Source organism: Sphaeramia orbicularis, chromosome 10 (genome assembly GCF_902148855.1).
Source record: "Sphaeramia orbicularis chromosome 10, fSphaOr1.1, whole genome shotgun sequence".
In the NCBI taxonomy this organism is placed as follows: Eukaryota; Metazoa; Chordata; class Actinopteri; order Kurtiformes; family Apogonidae; genus Sphaeramia; species Sphaeramia orbicularis.
The window spans coordinates 20,719,103-20,739,389 of NC_043966.1; the positions used below are offsets into that span (position 1 = coordinate 20,719,103).

The window sequence follows — 20,287 nt, forward strand, 5'->3', positions numbered from 1 at the left end:
GTAAAGGTTTTATCTGTGTACATTATAATCCCGACATAAATCTACATTCTAGTCATACGTGCACTTTGGTTTGAGAACCCTTTCAGATGCATTTGCTTGTTCAAGCCTAGTCATCTGTGATGTGTTTACTTCAGCCCTGTGTTGCAGTTCGGCTCGAGTGCACTGAGCTTATCTGAAATGGAGACTGCAGCTTTTGGTTATATAGAGGGAGCTAATTGGAGGAGTGAAACTGTATACAAGAGCCAAAAAACAAAACAAAAATAGTGGGCAAGCATTAAAAGACTGCACAGACCTGTGAAAGGTGATGTGAGGTCTCATTAAATCGTGGGGATAACATGGGCCTAACATGGAGTATACGGTTCACTAATCTGGCTTAAAGCAGGTTTACTTTCACATTGATCATACAGGGCTGCCTCGGAGGCTGCAGTGTGTAGGACTGGCTGCCGCTGGCCAGTATAAAGAGCATAGGTAAGTACGGGCAGCTGCTCAGAGGTACTTTATCATCAAATAGGCAGCCAGTTTCACTCCGAGTCATATTGTATATTCAGTATGATTCTCTGGCCTAGAGGTAAAAAAAACTGGAGGAGCAGGCAGCAGTGTTGACTAGCCACAGAATCAGACAACAGCTGCCTCCCTTTATCAGTGTTTTTAATGTGTTGTGTATCTGCAGTGTGTGTGTGTGTGTGTGTGGTACTCGCACACCAGATGGTTGTGTGTCTGCATGTGTTTGTGTGTATAGTACCTGTTTGACCTCTGCCATGGGCTCACACTGATAACGTCAGCTGACAGATGGTTGTAAGTTTATTTACTTCCGGGCAGCATTTTGCTCCCTTTAGCTTTTTCATTCTGTTTTTCTCTCTGTTGTTTTTGTTTTGTTTTGTTTTGTTTTGTTTTGTTTTGTTTTGTTTTGTTTTGTTTTCATTCAAAGAGCCTTGGTCATAGCTCTATCCCCAGGTTATGTTCTTTTTTTTTTTAGATGTGTATTTAACTGTTTCCACACTAGTTTGTATTGGAATATAATGCGTGGTGTCAGCCTGTTTAACCTACATTCTTCACTTAAAGCATTTTACATCTAACCAGGTGGTCTGAATGTAGCGGTATGCAATAGATATTGTAGTTTTAGCTTGTGGCAATGCTGTAAAAGACACCTAAAAATTAGTAATTCAGTATTTTATGTATAGGACAGACATTAGGAATTCACATTGCATTAAAAATATGCATTTATTTCTGAGATGCACAATGAAAATAAATAAAAAATTGATCAAAAAAAAAAAATATATATATATTCATTTACCCTCTGACTACTGGTCAACAGTTTTCAGTATTCTGTCACAGACACTGAACCTTAACCTGCAACCTAATGCCTATTCTGCTATTTTTGGAATTACCAGCAGATTATCAATAAGCACAAAGACATTATAACATTCCCTACTCTACTTGCCCGTCAAAGGAATCTCTTGCAATGGAAATCCCCCAAACCGCCTAGCACCTCCCTATGGATGAGTGACCTCATGCTCCATCTAAGTCTTGAAAAGGTTAAATACACACTCAGGGGGTCCAAAAACCTCTTCTTCTCTACCTGGAACCCTGTAATGTCCTTTATCAGCACACTAAAAAACCCTCCGATAACTCATGAACTCATGAGTTTTAAGCTAGATCATGAGCAGAGGTGGGTAATCCCAGCTCCATAGAGTAAAAGTCCTGCCATGTATTGGTTCTACCTATTCACTTAACTCAGGTGAGTCCACTCATTATCCATCTACCTGGATGAGGAGTTGTGCTCATCAAAATGGGCTGGTTCAGTGAGTGGTTGGAACAAGTACAAGGCAGGACTTTTACTCGATGGAGCTGGGATTTTCCACCTCTGATCATGAGGGGTGAAGCGTGTCGTTACGCAGCCCAACACAACCTCATTTGCTCTCAAATCTGGCTCGTAGACCAGCTCAATTCTTTTTTTTCTTTTTGTTTAATTATTTATGCCTGATGAGTGTCATACCTACTAATATTATTGCTTTTATATAGATAGATAGATAGATAGATAGATAGATAGATAGATAGATAGATAGATAGATAGATAGATAGATAGATAGATAGATACTTTACTAATCCCGCCGGAAACTCAAGTATTCAGCAGCTTTGCATACAGCACAAGAAGACAAACAACAGACAGACCAAAACAAAAATAGTGGGTTAGTAACCAGGTTGACATTAAGGTTAGTATATATACTCTAAAAGACACTTGCTAAAGATCTACCTCTAAAAGAGCTTCCTGCACAGTACTGTAAATAAAGACTTCTGATTGTAGATTATTTGTTTTGTTTTGTTTTTATCTCAGATTGGTGTGCATTACGTGGGACTTTATAGAGTAGGGAGCTGAGATGAGATGGAAATTGTATGTTACGTGGAAAATCTAAAAGTATAGTGTTTTTTTTTTCTTGTATGACTCACTTTTTTTTTCCTTGATTCCAACAAAAAGAACATTGAAAAAAAAAATCATTTAATATTGAAATAGTCAGATGAAGGTGAGGCATTTCTTTCAAAAACCGCTTAAAGTATATCCTGTAACTCAAACACAACTCAATTAAACTTTATGGCATGTTATAAATTACTTGTCCGTCTTTCCTACCTGTACAAGCAGCAAGTGATAATATAGAACATGTGACTGTGATATGAATGCCAGTGGTCTATTTTGGTCGCTAGATGCCAGGAAACATTTATATAGAAACCCACTGAGTAGAAGTGTGACAGGGGTGTCAGCTGTGTGTCAGTCCAACAGTTAACTCCTCTGTAAGCGCTGATTGTAATATCTAATGTGTGCAATGAATCGCAGGGGTTTTGTTGATTGTTTGCTTTCCTCTTGACTCAGACCTGGAGGGTTTGCTCTCTCATTTATCGCCAGACCAATTCTCTGAGTTGACCTTAATCTTTAAACCATTTTCAAACCGCTTCTGGTTACCGGTCTCCAGACAGATGGAGTCATTAGTGTGTGAGGAGAAAGTAAAGCACATTGTTATGGTACAGTTACTGGTGGACTTTACAGATGTGCACCTAATTTGATTTAAAAAAACAAACAAACAAACAAAAAAAACAATAGGCTTGATTTGCTCTGATTTACACTTTGTTTTTCTCAATACTTTAAATTACTTTTGCTGTGATAGCTTTTGTTTGAGACATGCTGGTTTCGACAAGAAATAGTGAAACAGCGAGGCTCAAAACTGCTGTGTCTGAATATTTGTGCATTCATTTCCCCCCTGTGCCAGAGGAGGAACTGAGCCATAATTCTGAGACCATCCGCTGCATCTTTTTCCATCTAAACCCCTTTGTTCCTTATTGATTCATAGCTAACACCTTATGGCAAACTCTTCATACTGACAATGAAATGAAAAAAGTTGCCACCCTACTGATCTGTTATTCCTTTGAACTCCAGAAAAACCTGCTTCACTTGCGCATGTTTTCCACTTTTGACCCACCTTCCTTCGCTGTGTTTTCCAGGAAATTCGAAACATGCACAATGAGCAGCTGATGGGGATCAGGCGAGAGGAGGAGATGGAGATGTCTGACGATGACATGGAGGACACCCCTGACAGCAAGGATTCCGAGGACTCAGGTATACATATACATGCACACGTCTGTCAACACGGCACAGTGTAAACATATCTGCATCTCCTGAGGATGAACACTGATAGCGTCAGATAACCCAGGAGATAGCAGCGTTCGACTGAAATGAATGTAATCATCCCCTAAACATATGACAACCATCTGATATCCCGGCGTGAATAAGAAACACATTGAAACTACATCAAGATTCTGGCACAATACACTCTTTATTCAGTTGATGTTAAACATAATTACCAAATTACATCCACCCTGATCCACTTTAGTTATGTACACAACTCAGTGTGGGTATGTGAATGTGTCCACACCTGCCAGCTGCCACTGTCCTCCTGGTTGCTCCTCAAAGTAGTTGTTTGTGTGACCTGAAGCAACAAAAAACTACCAGAGCTGCTAATATTTTAACCCCCATCTACTATTACAGCCTCTGCACACCAAGTTTGGAATTTTTGTAAACATTGTAACCTGCATCCCAAAACAAAAATGCGTCTTATTATTCTGTTTATTGAGAAATTCATAACATTAAACAAGATGAACGTAAGGGTGAGGCTGATTTGTGGTCGTCTCGATACATACCTGTACTGCTAGAGAAGTGGGCACTATGTGATCACCTACGTCCTCCTGAGTCCATTTTTGTTTTTTTGTTTTTTTATAGAATGTCCTTTGCAGTGGACAGTGTGTTTTAAAGCTGTGAAATGTTTGTCCTCTACATAGGAGGAGGATATGACTGGGTGGATGTTACAGGATTCAGGGGGAAAGTCTCTAAATACCACAACATACAAGACCACAGTCAATACTTGTCCAGTGATGTCTGTTTATCACCCTTTTCTATCAGAGCTGATGGTTTTTGTGTTTTGAGGTTAAGTTGGAAGTCTGTGTAGATCCAGTCGTGAATACTGATGAAGTTTATGCCATCATTTTAACTGTTGCATGAATTTTTACATGAAGCTTCTTTAGTACAGATCCCAGTGAAAATCATATTTTCATATTTTTTTAAATCAGTTTTATATTTTTTTCCAATGCAAACAAAATGCAAGAAGGATCATTCCTACTAAAATGATGGCATCTTTTTTTTTACTTTTTTCATATAGTTCAGTCCTAATTATAATAACCCATAAGTGTGAAGTTGTCCTCAGGGCAGCATGCCACTGCAGCCACCATAAAACAAGGTCATCTCTCATCTGTGTGTGCTTCGCTGCTTGTTGTTGCACTCTCACTTTGCGCACTCTTTCTTCTTTCCTTTTAATCATTCTGATCTCTGCCATTTGCTAATATGACAGCCTCTCTAATCAGCATGCAAATGTATGTAAATGCAGTCGTCTGTACAGCCCCTTTACTTTTGCAGCCTTGCTATGTAGCTATCAGTAATTAGCATTGCTGTCAAAGACTTGTCATTCCACTCGATGTTACAGGATTGGTTGAGGTGACAGGTGTTAATGTGACACTTTTTGGTATTTGTGTTAACAGGCTGACTGTTACACCTCCTTTTACTTCATAACCTTTAAGCAAAGGAGCATGTTTACACATCAGGCAGTAGTGTTGAAAACACCTGTGTTATGACTGCAGCCTCTTAAAAAGTGAATCGATGCTTTGTGCCTGACTTACGTACAGAGTAGAAAGTAAGAGTTCTTCTCTCCAGTTGTGTGTACGTACGTGCACACATGTGGATATCTGCAGGTCGATATCGCTGGTCGTTATGTAACAGAAGGGGAATTGCTCAGAATCTGGCCAAGTGGTTGACATCTCCTCACACCAAGTTGATGAGGCTCTCGGATCAATACTCTTCTCACCTCAAACCTTCATTTTGCTGGTTTAAAAAAAGTCCACACAGACCAGACGCGCGCGCACACACTCACCCAGCGAGAGTTCATTAACACTGCCAATGGTCCTCCATGATAGACTGCAGCCGACACTCATGAACACCCACACAAAACCGAAGCAGACATGCATTCATGCACTCTCACACTCTCACAGGATGGGGCTTATCTCCCCAGTCCAGTCAGTGTTCTGCACTCTCCCAAAGAGCTTCCCCTCGAGGCCCACAGGAGGAGAGCGGCGCTGATAATACTGGACATCTCGGGAGCTGAGCAGGTCTTATATAATAATAACTCCCACTGTCTCGTCTTTTTGCTCAATAGGTCAGGTCAAATGTCCAGTAGAGAGCGATTGGACGTAGCACTCAGGGATTATCACAGGTTTTAGTGGTCTTTCCTAATACACTATATGTTTTTGATCAGCGGATAATAAATAAAAATTCAAGTAACATTTTGACCCCTCCTGTGTGTATGCGGATTAGTGTTCAGGCTTTTTTTAATGCTACTTAGCTTATTATATACATTTTTCAGCTGTCTTTCAAACAGAATCCTGCAGAGATATTTTGAACAGTCGACACCTATCAAAAGGAAAGCTGCAATGAGTTGTGAGATGCTTGAATTTGCATAAAGTAAAAATGAGCTCTCCTCATTGCTGTTACGCTTTGAATTTTAATGCTTTAATACTCACCTTTCCTCAGTTCTTCACTATACCTCTGTGCCAGCTCTCGCCAAAATAAAAAAATGATACTTTCAACCACTCTTTGCAAATTTCACAGCTACATGCAACCTTTGATATTTTGTTTTCCTTGTAATGTTAAGAAAGAGTTGGGGTAGGAAAACAGAACGCCAGATCAGAAATGTACATGTTGGATCTGAGGCGAGGTTCACAGCATTAATGGCATTAATGTGTATCCTGGGGTTCCACAAGGAATTGTATGATGGCTTTTCCATCCTTTTGTAAAGGTCTAGTATATCCTAATGGTTCTTTCCTATTATCATGGTTAGCACTTAGATACTTCCAGGTCACTTAATTCAGTTTTGAGCCATCCTAAGCAAAACAGGTTATTCCACAGCAACCTTAGTCTGTGTTCTTTAGTTTTTTCTTATTTTATTTTCTAGTAGACAAGGCATGGTAAGTGCATTGCCGCCTCCTCTCCTCTCCTCCTCTTAGTGCCAACAATGCAGGATTTGCCTATGTAAATTATGTTTATTTGCATATACAGCGGGGAGGTGAGAGTAGGCAAGTGGTCACTCGAGAGACGGTAGAGAGAGAGATGTAGTTAGAGTGGTCCACTTGTGATTGGATCAGCCAAGACACATGTTAATGACAGGTGTGAAGAGGACCTGAGACTGAGCCTGATGATAATTTGTATCCATGAGGTGCAAATTGAACTGTAATGACACATGTCTCACTAATTAAAAACCTATTCCACCGTGTTCTCTGTGCTCTGCATATCCATCTGTAGGTGTATCACAAGCAGAAGCCTTAAAGGAGGAGAACGACTCTCTGCGCTGCCAGCTGGACGCCTACAGGAACGAGGTGGAGCTCCTCAAACAGGAACAAGGGAAGAACCAGCCAATGAGGAGTGAAGAGGACAACACACACTCACAGCAGCTCAGCTTCCTCCAGCAGGCACTGCAGGGCATGCAGAAGGTAAGATCTACACACACACACACACACACACACACACACACACACATATACATAGATTTATTTGTTACCCCTTGGCCCTTGCCTCCCCTTTGTTTTTGTTTGTTTGTGTCTTTCTTTCTTTGTTAACACTGCTGGTTGAATTTCATATCAAATTTGGTTTATAGATTGCCAGTGATCCAGAATAGATCTCATTAGATTTTGGGAACAGTAGATCAAAGTTCAGATTTTTAATGAATTTTTTAAATCTTTTTTTTTCCCCATTTACTTATAATGTGCAAAATTTCACATGTCTGTAGCAGCAAAATTATTGGTTGAATTCATACCAAACTGAGTTTATAGATTGCCAGTGACCTGGAATAGATGTCATTACATTTTGGGAGAAGTAGGTCAAAGTTGACATTTTTTTTTATGAATTTGTTAAATCTTTTTTCTTCTCCCATTTACTTATAATGGACGAAATTTCACACATCTATAAAAATACCAATTTTGTTTCAGTTTACTTCAAACTTGGCACACATATAGAGGCAATTGATATGCTGACATCAGCACATGCATAGACATGATGAAATCAGCTGGATTGTTGCCAAAAAAAAAAAAGCTACAATACGTGCAAGGGACGGGGTTTGTTGTGCCTGGCACCACTTGTTTTATTTACCTTTATTTAACCAGGAAGTCCCATTGAGATTAGAAATCTCTTTTGCGAAGGAAACCTGGCCAAGATAGCAGTCATACAAAGTCAAAACTATATAAAACACATACATGATACATTATAAAATAATAACAATATTCAGCCATAATGGCCTCTCAAGAACATCAACAACATTCCTCCTTCACTGCGTTCCCCATGATACTTTTAAAACCTTGAACAGAGATGAATGTTTGTAGTTTAGGAGTTTTTTGAAGATTACTCCATGACCATGGTGCACGGTAGGAAAATGATGTTTTGCCAAAGTCTGTCAGAACTCAGGGAACAAACAAAGAACAACCACTTAGAGGCACATAGATGGAAACTACTAGAGCTAAAAGAAAGAAGGATGCTGAGGTATTCTGGCAGTTTACGCAGCAGAGCTTTACAGGTGAAGATGCATCAGTGTCGTCTACGAATAGTTAATGATGTCCAACCAATTAAATCACAGAGAAAGCAGTGGTGAGTGAGAGATTTGGCATTTGAAATAAATACTGCACACAGAGACACACTCTGTATCATCTGTCAAGTAGTTTAATCCCATATTTGTTACCTTTCTGCACCAAGTTCTTTTTAAGAACAGGGTCACTCAGGTTAACCCATTGAAATTTCCATGTGAGATTAAAAAAAAATGTCACCCGTCATTTATTCATGACCCAGCGTTTGAAAGGGAAACTAAAAGCTGTCTGGGAACAAGTCATAAAGTGCATCTGTCTGGAGCAGCTGTTAGTCTGCTCTGAGGAGAAACTGAAAAATAGTATTTTTAGGTTGACTGTCATTTTAATAAAGCTCATTCAATGATAGAATGGGTTTTAGCTGGAGTTAGAGGAGTGTGTGTGCTGTGATTCCAACAAATCACAGATGATTCTTGGCCCAAACCCAAGGCTATTATAACAATTTCAGAGCATGTATTAAAAAAAAGATAATGAAGTATTGGATTTTTTTTAAATGCTTCGAAATGTTGTTGGAGAGTATCTTTACACTCCTTTCCAGTGGTTATTATCCTCTATACAAATGTATCAGTGAGGGGCACAAACAGCCATTCCAGATCCAATCCCCATGCGTCAGTTTTCCCATATGTTTACATCCTTCTCTAAAGTTCAAGTGCACCTGTAGTGGAGACAGTTTCCAGTTTTTCATGAAGATTGTTCTGTTTCTTGTCATGTTTGTGCAGAAACAACCACAATCTTGAGCTCCAGTACTCATTTAAATATGCAGAGCAGCATGGATGGAGAAGAAGGCAGTGATTACTTGTTGATGTTTAGAAAAGACAGTCTAGTTTCCGTAGCCGATTGAAGTCGTCATCTCCAATTCTGCAAAGTCTTCTGTTTTTGTGTGTTTTTTGGATTTGTTTCAATACAAACTGCACTGCAAATTTAAGTATCACTAGTGGACAAATCAAATTTTACAGTAATGGTCAGTGTCTGGTCATTACTGAACAATGTGTTGTGCAGTGGATTCACTCAGTTGTTAGTCGAATATCTGTTCTAGTTGGGAGAAACCATCTTTAAGTCTCCTATCTTCACCTATGCATTAATTTTTTCTATTGTATATAATCCTTCCATAATTGTGATCCATTGGTCCTTTGTTGGTGGTTCTGTGTGCTCCCACCCCCTTTTTACAAACTAATAATTAAGTTAATTCCACTTCCTTTGCTTGGTTAATACCTTTTTTTACAGTAACACAAAACATCCATACAAACCATTCACCATACACTTTTTTAGCCACCTCACAGAGTCACATTTCATTTGTTGTTTCATTAATGTTATTTCTAATTAAGCTATTTATAAGAAAATAAGTCGGATATCCAACTGTTTCAGTCTTCTTAAAGTGTTTAATACTTTCCAAGTCCCTTGGATATTATCCTTGTTCTGCTCTAATACTTTATAATAATAATACTGCTTATTTAATCTTCATATATTTACCATTTGTTTTTTTATTTTTTATATCTATTCTTAGCTTCACATAATGAAGTGTCATTGTATGTACGTTTATTAGGGCTGTACTTCACTCAAATTCAATACTTTGCCTAATCAATACAAAGAATTGAGTTTTTTTTTTTTACTTTTATTTTCTATATCTCACATTTATAAAATCCATTGCCTCTTGCTTCAACTACATTAAATGCAACATATTAGTAGTATTATATTTCTGAGCCTAACACAACCAGATATAATCATCCAGTTGACTAATGATTAACTTACTTAAGATCTGGGTGAGAATTAAGGGACATGTGTATGAAATATGTGGGAGGTTCTAATTAGAGCATCAGGGTCATAACTAACATATGTTTCACATCCACACATCAGGGAGTATTGGTATATGGTCCACATCACTTTGAACAAGTTTTCATGGTCACAAAGAAAAAAAAAAAAAAGCTCTTCCTCGTTAACTGCTGCAGAGTTGACAGGGCTGCCTGTTTGGTAATGTTTCGTGCTGTGTTCAAGTGCTTCTCATAAGCCTCCGCTCCTTATCCACAGGTTGGACTGGAGGCTTTTGTGCGCTTATTTGAAAAACGGTCAACTTGACACATCTCAGTCGACTTGAACGTTTTGAAGCATTACAAGAAAAACTGCAATATTACAATCTGATGAACGTGCCTTTTGAATTTTGAAGAATTACTAAATTGACTCATTTTGTCATTTGTCAAGTGTCCTCTCTTAGGTAGCTGCCGCAGGTAATGAAAATGATCATTTCATGTTTAGAAGAAGTGAATCCATTAAGGTCCTGCTGTTCATTTCTTTTTACCGAGAATAATTACCTTTCCACCTCACGTCCCTGATGGTATGTTTATTAAAAGATTAGGTGAATGGATTATATGAATTGGAAGACAGTGGAATCGGGTACCATTCCTCATTAAGGTGATCTTGCTGTAGCATGCAACCTCACAAATTGCAATGAAATATTATCAGCGTGTATCGGCAACCTGTTTCTTCCCTTTGAATTTTTATGGTGCAACAAACACAAAAGCTCACAAAGTATAGCTTTGCGGATAAAAATTTAGGTTGTACAGACCCCCCTTCGTCTCACAGACCCACAATTTGTTGAAATGCGGCAGGAGGTAAATCTTTTCATCTTTGTGTAGCAGATACCTTCAATGGGCAGACAAATATAGTTGTCGGCTATCAAAGCTTTGTCAAAATACCAAAAGCGAGACCCAAATGAGTGCTAATTTTCTCAGAATGTTTTCCCGCTGTATGTAATTTGTAATTTTTCAGTGTTTACAAGCAGAGCATTTGGCTCGTCTTCATCACATACCACAGGAAGGAATGGTTTTTACTCTAGAAAATGTTTATGAAAGATATAATTCATTCTAATTGCCTCTTTACACGGTGCAAGTTCTAATTAGCGGTGCAAGGATTACAAGCTAAATATTAATAAAACAAATGACTGATTGTTCCTCTTCTTCCTGAGCAGTTTGAGGATGGGGTTTCACAGCACTATAAGCAGCCCTCTCTTCATCTTTTTTTTTTCCAGCAACTGTTAAAAATGAGAGAAGAATTAAAACAGCGCGAGACGGACCTCGAGAAGAGTTTGGAGGACAAACAGCAGCTGACGAACCAGGTCCAGACTCTGAAAGAAGGACTCCAAAACCTGCAGAACACACAAATAATACAGGTTGGTTGAAAAGACCTTCTATCTCAGAAAACAGTGCATGCAAAGTGTGTTTCTGACTCAAGTTCATTTCTGGGTTACTCTGGGTTTGAAAGTGAACACAGTGTTATTTGCACTTTAATAAGAAAGAGATTAGTTTCAACGCATGAGAGATATTGGAGAAATAAATCATCAATAAACAAAAGGATAGAATGTGGTGAATGTAATGTGCGGTTGAGGCGTAGAAAATGACTCTATAATCTGAGGGAGTTTACATCAAATGTCGCATCTCATCAGATCCCAAAACAGCTATTTGGGTGCATCTTTAGAACGTGAACACAATGGAAAAGGCCTTACCATGGAAAAAACACATGATTTTCTAATTCGACTCAGTGTTTTGGTGTCCCCATTTTCCTCCAGGGGGCTTAAGTCTTTTTTTTTTTTTTTTCTCACCGCACAGGATAATGACTCTTTAATTTCTCATTTCTTTCTAGGAAGTTAATATTAGAACTTTTAATTGGTTGTGTAAAGTTACAGTTGATAGGTTCATTTGACCCTTATTGTTGTACAGCAATGCATCTCATAGAGAAAGGTTCACTGAAAAAAAACAAATAGTGTTGATCCTATGTGTATAGTAAATATTTGTCTTCATGACTCTGTTCAAGGTTTGTTCTTAAACACTATTGCACATGATGCATGACAATGGATTAAAATTACACCATACTGAATGTGTAATCAGGGTTATTATAGTGAAATAAAAGTCAGATTAAAACTAAAACAACCCGTTAAACATTAGCAGTGAAAAATAATTTTAAGAGAAATAAAGTAAGAAACGCCAAAAAACAGTGCAACGAGTAGAATTGCAGATAAAATCACTTTTGTTTTGCAGTTAAGTTTTTCTATTGATATGGTTCTTGCTGAGCTCTGCTGTGGATGGAACACTGTTAATGGTTTGTGTTGTGGAATAAATAACATGGCTTTGGCCAATACAGGGAGAGAGCAATAAAAAAACACACACAGCGGTGTAGCTCTCGTGCAAAGATTTATTCCAGCCATTAAATTTTGAGGAGCATTGCTCTTCTTCAGACTTCTAGAGAAAACAAAAATAGAAAAGCCGTCTTAGAGAGAGTTACGATAAAAGAAGGAAGGAGTTGACCCAGTGGATGAGATGAGATGAGAGGAGATGAGATGAGATACGATACCACAATGGAGAAATTCACTGATTTGGCATGAATAAGGTTTCATCCTATCTTATCTTGAGATAGTGAGCCATTATACAGTCGTGGAAAAAATTCTTAGACCATCAAAGGTCATCAAAAACAATGGTTATGCAATCAAGTACTAACTCCTGTGTGTATCATGTGACTAAAACAGACAGAAAAGAAAACATGAAAAAGCACTATTTTTGTCAGTACAATGCCACAGATATTGACGTAAGAACTGAAGTGATTTTGGTTATTATCAAGAAAACATGGAAAATGGTTCGATATCGGCTCTGAAATTAAACTCTTATGAGCTATTTTTGTTGTTTTCATTATATTTGTCCGAGCAAATGTACCTTTAGTTGTACCAGGCATTAAAATGAACAAGAAATTGAGGAAAACAAGGGTGGTCTAATAATTTTTTCCGTGACTGTATGTACTGAATATGTAGTGCATATAGAGCAGAGTTTCTCAACAGGGGCAGTACCACTCCCCAGGGGACATTGGGACATCTTCGGGGGACATTTGGAAAAAGGGAAGCTGAGAGGGGGCGCTCAGGCACAAATGGGGGGGGCGTTAGTCACTGTTGTACATTACTACATTATACGGCACTTGCCCTCCTCCCCTCCCTTTCCAAATTTGTTTTCAGGGGGCAACAGGTGGCCAATGATGAGGTGAGAGGGGCTTTACCTACTTAGCTACATAATCCACCACATCCTCCGCAAAAAAGGTCCGCCGGCTTATTAATAGAATAACGTACCCCCCTCGTTCTGAATTAGTTTTCAGGGGGGCGCCAGGTGGCCAATGATGAGGTGAGGGGAGCTTTACCTACTGAGCTCTATAACCCACCACCTCATCCTCTGCAAACAGGTCCGTGGTTGTCGCAGTTGGGTTTTTTTCAGGGATGGGGGGGCACCAGGAGGCTCCTGATGCCGTTAGTGGGCATTTGTTTGAAAAAGGTTGAGAAACTCTGACATAGAGGTTAAGTCTTATGAAGGACCCCAAAAATTTTAGATGTTTACCAAGTCTTATAAAAGGATATGATGTTATTTCATTGTCATAAACAGATGTAGAGGATTATATTTATATTATTATTATTAGTAGTATATATGATTCTACAGGGTGTCCCATAAGTCTCCATGCATAGGAGACATAATACATATGGTTCTAACATGTATTTCTTTATATTTCTTCTTTATAGTTCTTCAGCAGTGGAGGACACACATTGAAATGTGTTCCCGACAAAATGGCAGTCATATAGAGCATATTATATAAATAAAAATGGTTTATGTCAAGAAACGTTTATTTTTCCTATGTATGGAGACTTATGGGACACCCTGTATATAGAGGATCATTTTTACCTGAAAACACATATTTGCAAAGTATGGGTTCTTTTTGGGAAATTCTCCTTAATGTCAGAGATTCTTTCATTTTACTAAAAAAGCGCTCTAGAAATCTAATCCATTACTATTATTATTATTATTATTTTTATTATTATTATTATCATTATTATTATTATTATTATTACTTTTTCCAGCTTCTAAATACCTGGTAAACACTGAAACTACACTTGTAAAATTAAGCAAACCTAAACTGACATTAAAAGCCAAACTGAGAGATTAAATAAAAAAAAAGAAAGATCCTGAGCCACCATTTACCATTCCAGTGAACTACGCTCCTCAGCTGAACAGTGTTGTTCCATCCTGTTACTCCGTCCACTCGTGTGTAACTGCCTGTTCTCACTGCAACCATGTTAAAAAAAAACGAAACAGACGAACAAGTCTATTCATTCTCTAACTAGAACCATATTGAACACGGATGACTGCGGTTAAATTGTTTCCTTATTATTCTGCAGTTTAGATTTCATGCGACATCAAAAAAAAAAACCCAGCAACCCCAATCAAATACTCATACTCATCGTTTAACGCTTCCTCCTCGGGGCTGCATTGGCACAAAGCAGTCGTTCCGTAAGAACCGACCGAGGGGCAGTAACTAAGAGATGGGGCTGATATCAGCATGTACACAGAGTAATGGTGCGATCACCAGATGGGGGAATCTAACCTGCAGAAACGGAGCCTTAATGCAAACCAGTGGTGCTGCTTCGGAGCCCATCATCAGCCCCACCCACAGCGTTATTCATCCAACCCAACATCACACACACGCTGTTTGATTGAATATGCCGCTTACACTGATACATGTTTTTTTTTGTTTTTTTCCAGACAAAACTCTGTCTCATATTGATTGGTAGCAAAGCGTGCACTGCTAAACACCACCAACCGCAATCTCATTAAACAACTTCAGCTTTCAAAGGTCATTTTTCTCTCTTAGACGTGTCATGTTTACTGATGTTTCAGGTGTTGTCTCATATCTCTAATATTCCTGCGCTAATGTTTGATAATGTTCTCTCTGCTTTAGGATAATGAGCAGAACGGCTGTCATTAAAACCAGCCTCGGGTTCAATCGCCTATTAAATTGGATAATAATATAAACGAAAGACTGCGTGTGTTTTCCGTGGCTACAGTTGCTCCGAGACGTATGAGCTCGACTGTAGATTTCATACGACACAGATGTGAATGAGTAATCTGCCAACACTTGTCTTCTTTCAGATCCACCGGTGACAGAGTTGTCAATGGCACATTAATGGTGATGGGTTTGATTAGAAAGCTGTGCCACACTAAAATGCGTCCCACCCCCTACCCCTTCTACCATAGGAAATATGCTAATTAAATTCCAGCATAGGTCCAAACATGAATCATAAGAGGCAGCCTCATTAAAAAGAGAAAGAGAAATCAATTTTTAGTAGAGGTTTCTGTGAAGATTAGCGAGCTCTTTGTGGTGATTTGTCATATTGAAGACATCGCTTTATGCCATCAGTTCTCCTTCGCTGGTTCGGTCACTGTTCATGCTGTCACCAAGCTGTCGCACACATTACTGAGCTACACCAGTCCAGTGCAGGTCACTCAGTCTGTTAACCTTATCATGATCACAACAAACAACACTGTCTTTTTTTCTCCATTTGTTTTGTAAATGCCACAAACTGTTATTTTCACTAATTGGTCTCTTGATGATCTTGTACATTAAATGGACATCTCACCCAATGAATAATGCATCTATTTCCCATGTTTCAACAAAGGCACAATGTTGTGCAAAAATAAAATATAAAAAAAGATGACAGGGTATTCATGGAGATCCTGGAGAAAATAATAAAATGATGTTGGAGTAGTCAACACCGCCAAAATCTTAATATTTTTAACTATACATCACAGTATACTGTAGTTATTCTGTAACTTCAGCTACAGATTTTAATGATTTTTTTTATCTTTATTTAAAGATGACAGAACATATATCTGTAAATGAACAGGATTTGTAAACTTCCCTATCATATGGACACAAGGTGACATATTTTAACTACCAAACGGTATTGCCGTTCCTCGCATTTGGATGTTGCAATTGATCAACTGTAGTTTCACCAATGTTTTGATAAATTGTGTACTCCCAGTCGCAGCCTAATGATGTCTTTAATTAGTACATCCATGTTCGTTAATATCAGCATCTTTCACCTAAAAACACTGCTTTCAGTCCAGATGGTTGAATAATGTAGCACTTCTTATAACAGCATTTTGCAGTGGTGTACAATTAGCTGCAATTAATTTTAAAAAGTAGATGATGTGTTCAGATTGCTTGTTTGCTTTCACCAAAAAAGACCAAATTCCAGAGATACCTATTATTAGGCTAGAAAAATAATATTTTATCAACGTTTCGCAAACTTACTTATACTTCCTCAGGGAAAATACAACAGCAGGTGTTTTATTTATCTTCAAAGTCACCAAATAAAATGTTTGTTCATAATATGAAACTGAGAATTCTTTAATATATCAAGATAATAATGGCACTCAGTATGGCAGTTTCATGTAAACTGTAGGATTTTTGCTTCTTTTTTAAGTGTTATTGTCAAACTCTATGAATGAATATTAGCTGTTTTTATATATATATATATATATATATATATATATGCACAAGTTTTTTGTCCTCATATATGTTATCACTTTCAGTAGACTATAGCAAATGCCTTTCCATTTAATCAGGACACACAAATGTTCCATTGTTGCAAACACCATATTGTGCAAATATGGGCGAGGAGTTAATTATATCCATGTGGGGGGGATGGGGGGCCTTTGTTTTTTGTATTTGTTCAAAATCAGCACAATTCTGGACGCAGCTCCCAAAAAAATAAAAAATGCATGTGTTTGTGTGGTTTTGCGCACCACGCTGTGTGCACCCTGGCTTCTCCGTCTGTCTACATTAGTGTTTAGCTTGTTTCTCAGTGGCTTTTCCTCACATGTCTCTAATGTGCCACAGCTGGAGATGTCGACGCAAGACGACAGAGGCAGCGAGGAGAGCGCTAATCAAACCAATGTAAGTGGAAAAAGGTTGAGCCCTCCCCACTCCACTCTCCATGTTGTTTTGTCCTCATTCTCCCTTCCTCCTCTGACTTTCCTCTCCAGCCTCTTCCAGTGACATGACAGATCATTACAAGCCAATCCAGTTCGCAGCAACTGCATTTGTCACAGAATAAATCACCCAGACACAACTGGGCTAGGAAATAAAGGAGTCATAAAGTCAAAATGCCTCGCACATGTGCATGTGTTTACACACCCACACACAGACGCACACTCGCATGGTGTTATGGATAGATTAAAAACAGAAGAAGGCCACCAGGCATGAGTGAAAATGGGACACACAAAACAAAATGTAGGACAACAAAGACAGACAAAAACTCTTATTTCTCCTGGTTTTTTCCCCCTGCCACCTGTCAGCCGTCCAAAACAAATGGCTTGATCATTTGTCCCTTCATTTTTTTCCCCGTTTGTTCTTCCCATACTGTCTGTGTCTTGTGTTGGTCTCTGTGTGATGTGCATTTCATCCTTCTGTCAGAATCATGGCTGCTGGCTGAATATCCCCCTCACCTCATTATCCTCCGCCTCTTTTTGCGTTGCTGCTGAAACTTTCTGATGGGTTCATCCCACTTATTTGCGTTAAATTGTCTTTTTATTGTGTGCCATGCATCACCTTAAATTTAAGCTTGTTTACTTCACGCCCAGCCGGTGCCAGTGTTGCCTGTGGCTCCTGGCAGATTCATTTAAGGTGAATGTGTGTTTATTTGCTCATGTAGGAAGGAGCTGCGTCGACGGTGGTGTCCTGCAGTCAGGAGAAAGAAGGTCCCACAGAGAAGAGTCCACAGAGTCCTGTCCACTCGGAGAGAGAGGCGCTGCTAGTCGGTACGTTAAAACAACTTGATATACTTCGAGAATCGCTTCGATAGGATTTGTGTTATTTATTTAATCTGTGGATTCCTTAGTAATAGTAGGAGCTACATCCACACGAGCCCTTATTAGGGATAGGTGGTAAGGTGTTTTATTTTACAGTTCTGGAAAAATTGAGAGATCCAAATTTATGTTTACTGACAATGTACTCAGAAATTTTAATTAAGTGTCTTAATTTAGAAGAGGGGTGTCAAAAATACTGCCTTTTGGGCCAAAACTAGCTCTCCAAAGGGTTCTATCTGGCTCACAGTGCAAAAATTACACAGAAGTCATTAACGGTCACGGGTGTCACTGAGTCTTGATAAGTTATTTATCATAAAGTTAAATGTTATACGTTTCAGTTCCAGATGGCTGTTACTAAATATTCTGTGCCTTTTGTAGGTTGATTACACTGTGATCTATAAGTTGTAATGCACATGTGTAAATGATAACCTGAGGCATAACATGGTTAAAATTGCATTTATTTTTCTTAAGAAATGTCAGATTCTTAATGGATATTCAGGTTATTCACATTTTTTTGTTACTTCGTAAATGTAAACATTTTCACACTGTAATTTTACTTTTTTGAGTTCACAATGGGCTGTATGTGGCCCCTGAACTAAAGAGTTTGACATTTATGATTTCCAGTAAAAAGTGTTGCATTTTCCTGACGACACACTTAATATGCACACTTAAATATCTTAAAAATTGCAATTAACTCGACCAAGTCTGTGCATAAATTAATATTATTGACCATTTCAGTGTAATTTCTACATCACTTGATGATGTTTTCTTAAAGTAAGTCACTTATATCAAGGAGATGCAAGTTTTGTAGGTCCCAACTTTGTTTTATGCACATGTTCATGAAAACATATGCACATTAATTTCTTTGAGTCCAAACAAATAGCTCTGATTGACTTTATTTCCTGTTATCAGTAAAACAAAATACATCTTAACTTCTTCACAAATAGGACAAAGGTGTACTACATATATAAACCTTGAATTAAAAAAACCCTGGAAGACATTCTGTAAATGTATCTTCAGTACAAATAAAATCTCCAGGTCTAGATCAACTCTGAACTGATGATTTTAGCACTTTTATTATTTATGTCAATAGGTTTTACCTTAAGAATACAGAAAGACTACAGTCTTTATTAAAGGGATTCAAGTGTAGAAATTGGGAATAGACTCTTTGTGTAAACTCTGTGTCTCTTTATCTGTGGGTTTGAAGTCATTATATACGTGTATGATTATATAATTATATAATAGAAGAAGCTTTCTGGAGGCAAATGAATAAGGCACCCTGTTTAGTGTTGTATACACTGTCCTTAATGGCTCTCTGAAAGGACCAGGGTAAAACAAGAAGCTGATGACAGTTCAGTTTGGCTCAAGAGTTTCTTAGCAGTTTAACACAGGCAGAGCAATGTACAAAATCCAAGTGTAAAGACTTATTAAAGCCTCTGTGTTTATGCCCTCTGGAAAAACAGAAAACCAAATGACAGCACAAATTCAACACAATGGCTCCACTAACAGTCAGTGTTTCTCACCTGCCGGGAAGGAAAATGATGTAAATAATTGAATTATATTGAAACCATTGGCTTCGGAAACCTAAGCAGATTCTAAAAACACAGGATGAAGTTTTACGTGATTTAAAGGTCCAATGTGTAGATTAAGATTTAAAAAAAAAAAAAAAAACTGTCAACAGAGGGGGGCAGTGTTTTACCAGAAAGTATTGGTGTTAGTATCAGCTGTCAAACAGGAAAGTGAATCCCTCAAACTCCTTAGAGCCAAAAGACTCCCTTAACAGGAGATCTTAGTTTAATGCTGCCTTGATCCGTTAGTTTTTCAGCGTTACTTTATGACTTAATACATTTGTGTGGGATTTAATACATTAGTAGGTGGTTTACTGCTGAGTCAGCTGGTTTGTTATTCTAAAATTAATGCGGTTGTAAAGGGTGTCAGTTAGCAAAATGACAATACAGCTTACCCTGCACAGTTTTTAGTTGTAAATCAGTACCATTTGGGAGGCTATAGTGAACATATTATTGAACAAAGTTGATAAGTGTGTATATTTTCACGCCGTTTCATCAAGATAGTGTATAAAAAGTGAGACACTAATCATTGTTAGCATATTAGAATTAACTACTATTTGAAGTTGGAAGTCAAGATTTACAAGTTCCTTCGGTAATTTCAACCACAACCCCCTCTGAAATTGGATTTTTAACTTGGAAAAGTCATCAAATCTGACTTCTAAATGTAAAACAACTGCTCTGTGAATTAACAGTAGTAAAAGTCATTATTTACATACTTTATCTTTTTTTTTTTTTTTTTCATTAATTACATCTTATGCATACAGGGTGGGGAAGCAAAATTTACAATAAACATTTAGTTGTTTTTTCTCAGCAGGCACTACGTCAGTTGTT

At 38.1% G+C, this 20,287-nt stretch overlaps 1 protein-coding gene across 4 annotated transcripts in view; it reads left to right on the forward strand.

Annotated features, from left to right (window-relative positions):
- enox2 (ecto-NOX disulfide-thiol exchanger 2) overlaps nt 1–20,287 on the forward strand; it is a 230,979-nt gene that overhangs the window by 200,774 nt on the left and 9,918 nt on the right. For all 4 annotated transcript variants that reach the window (XM_030145753.1, XM_030145754.1, XM_030145756.1 and 1 more), the window contains 5 exons: nt 3,493–3,607; nt 6,893–7,080; nt 11,243–11,383; nt 16,921–16,977; nt 17,735–17,840. In XM_030145753.1, the coding sequence (XP_030001613.1) occupies nt 3,493–3,607; nt 6,893–7,080; nt 11,243–11,383; nt 16,921–16,977; nt 17,735–17,840 (607 nt within the window). The remainder of the gene's footprint in view (nt 1–3,492; nt 3,608–6,892; nt 7,081–11,242; nt 11,384–16,920; nt 16,978–17,734; nt 17,841–20,287) is intronic.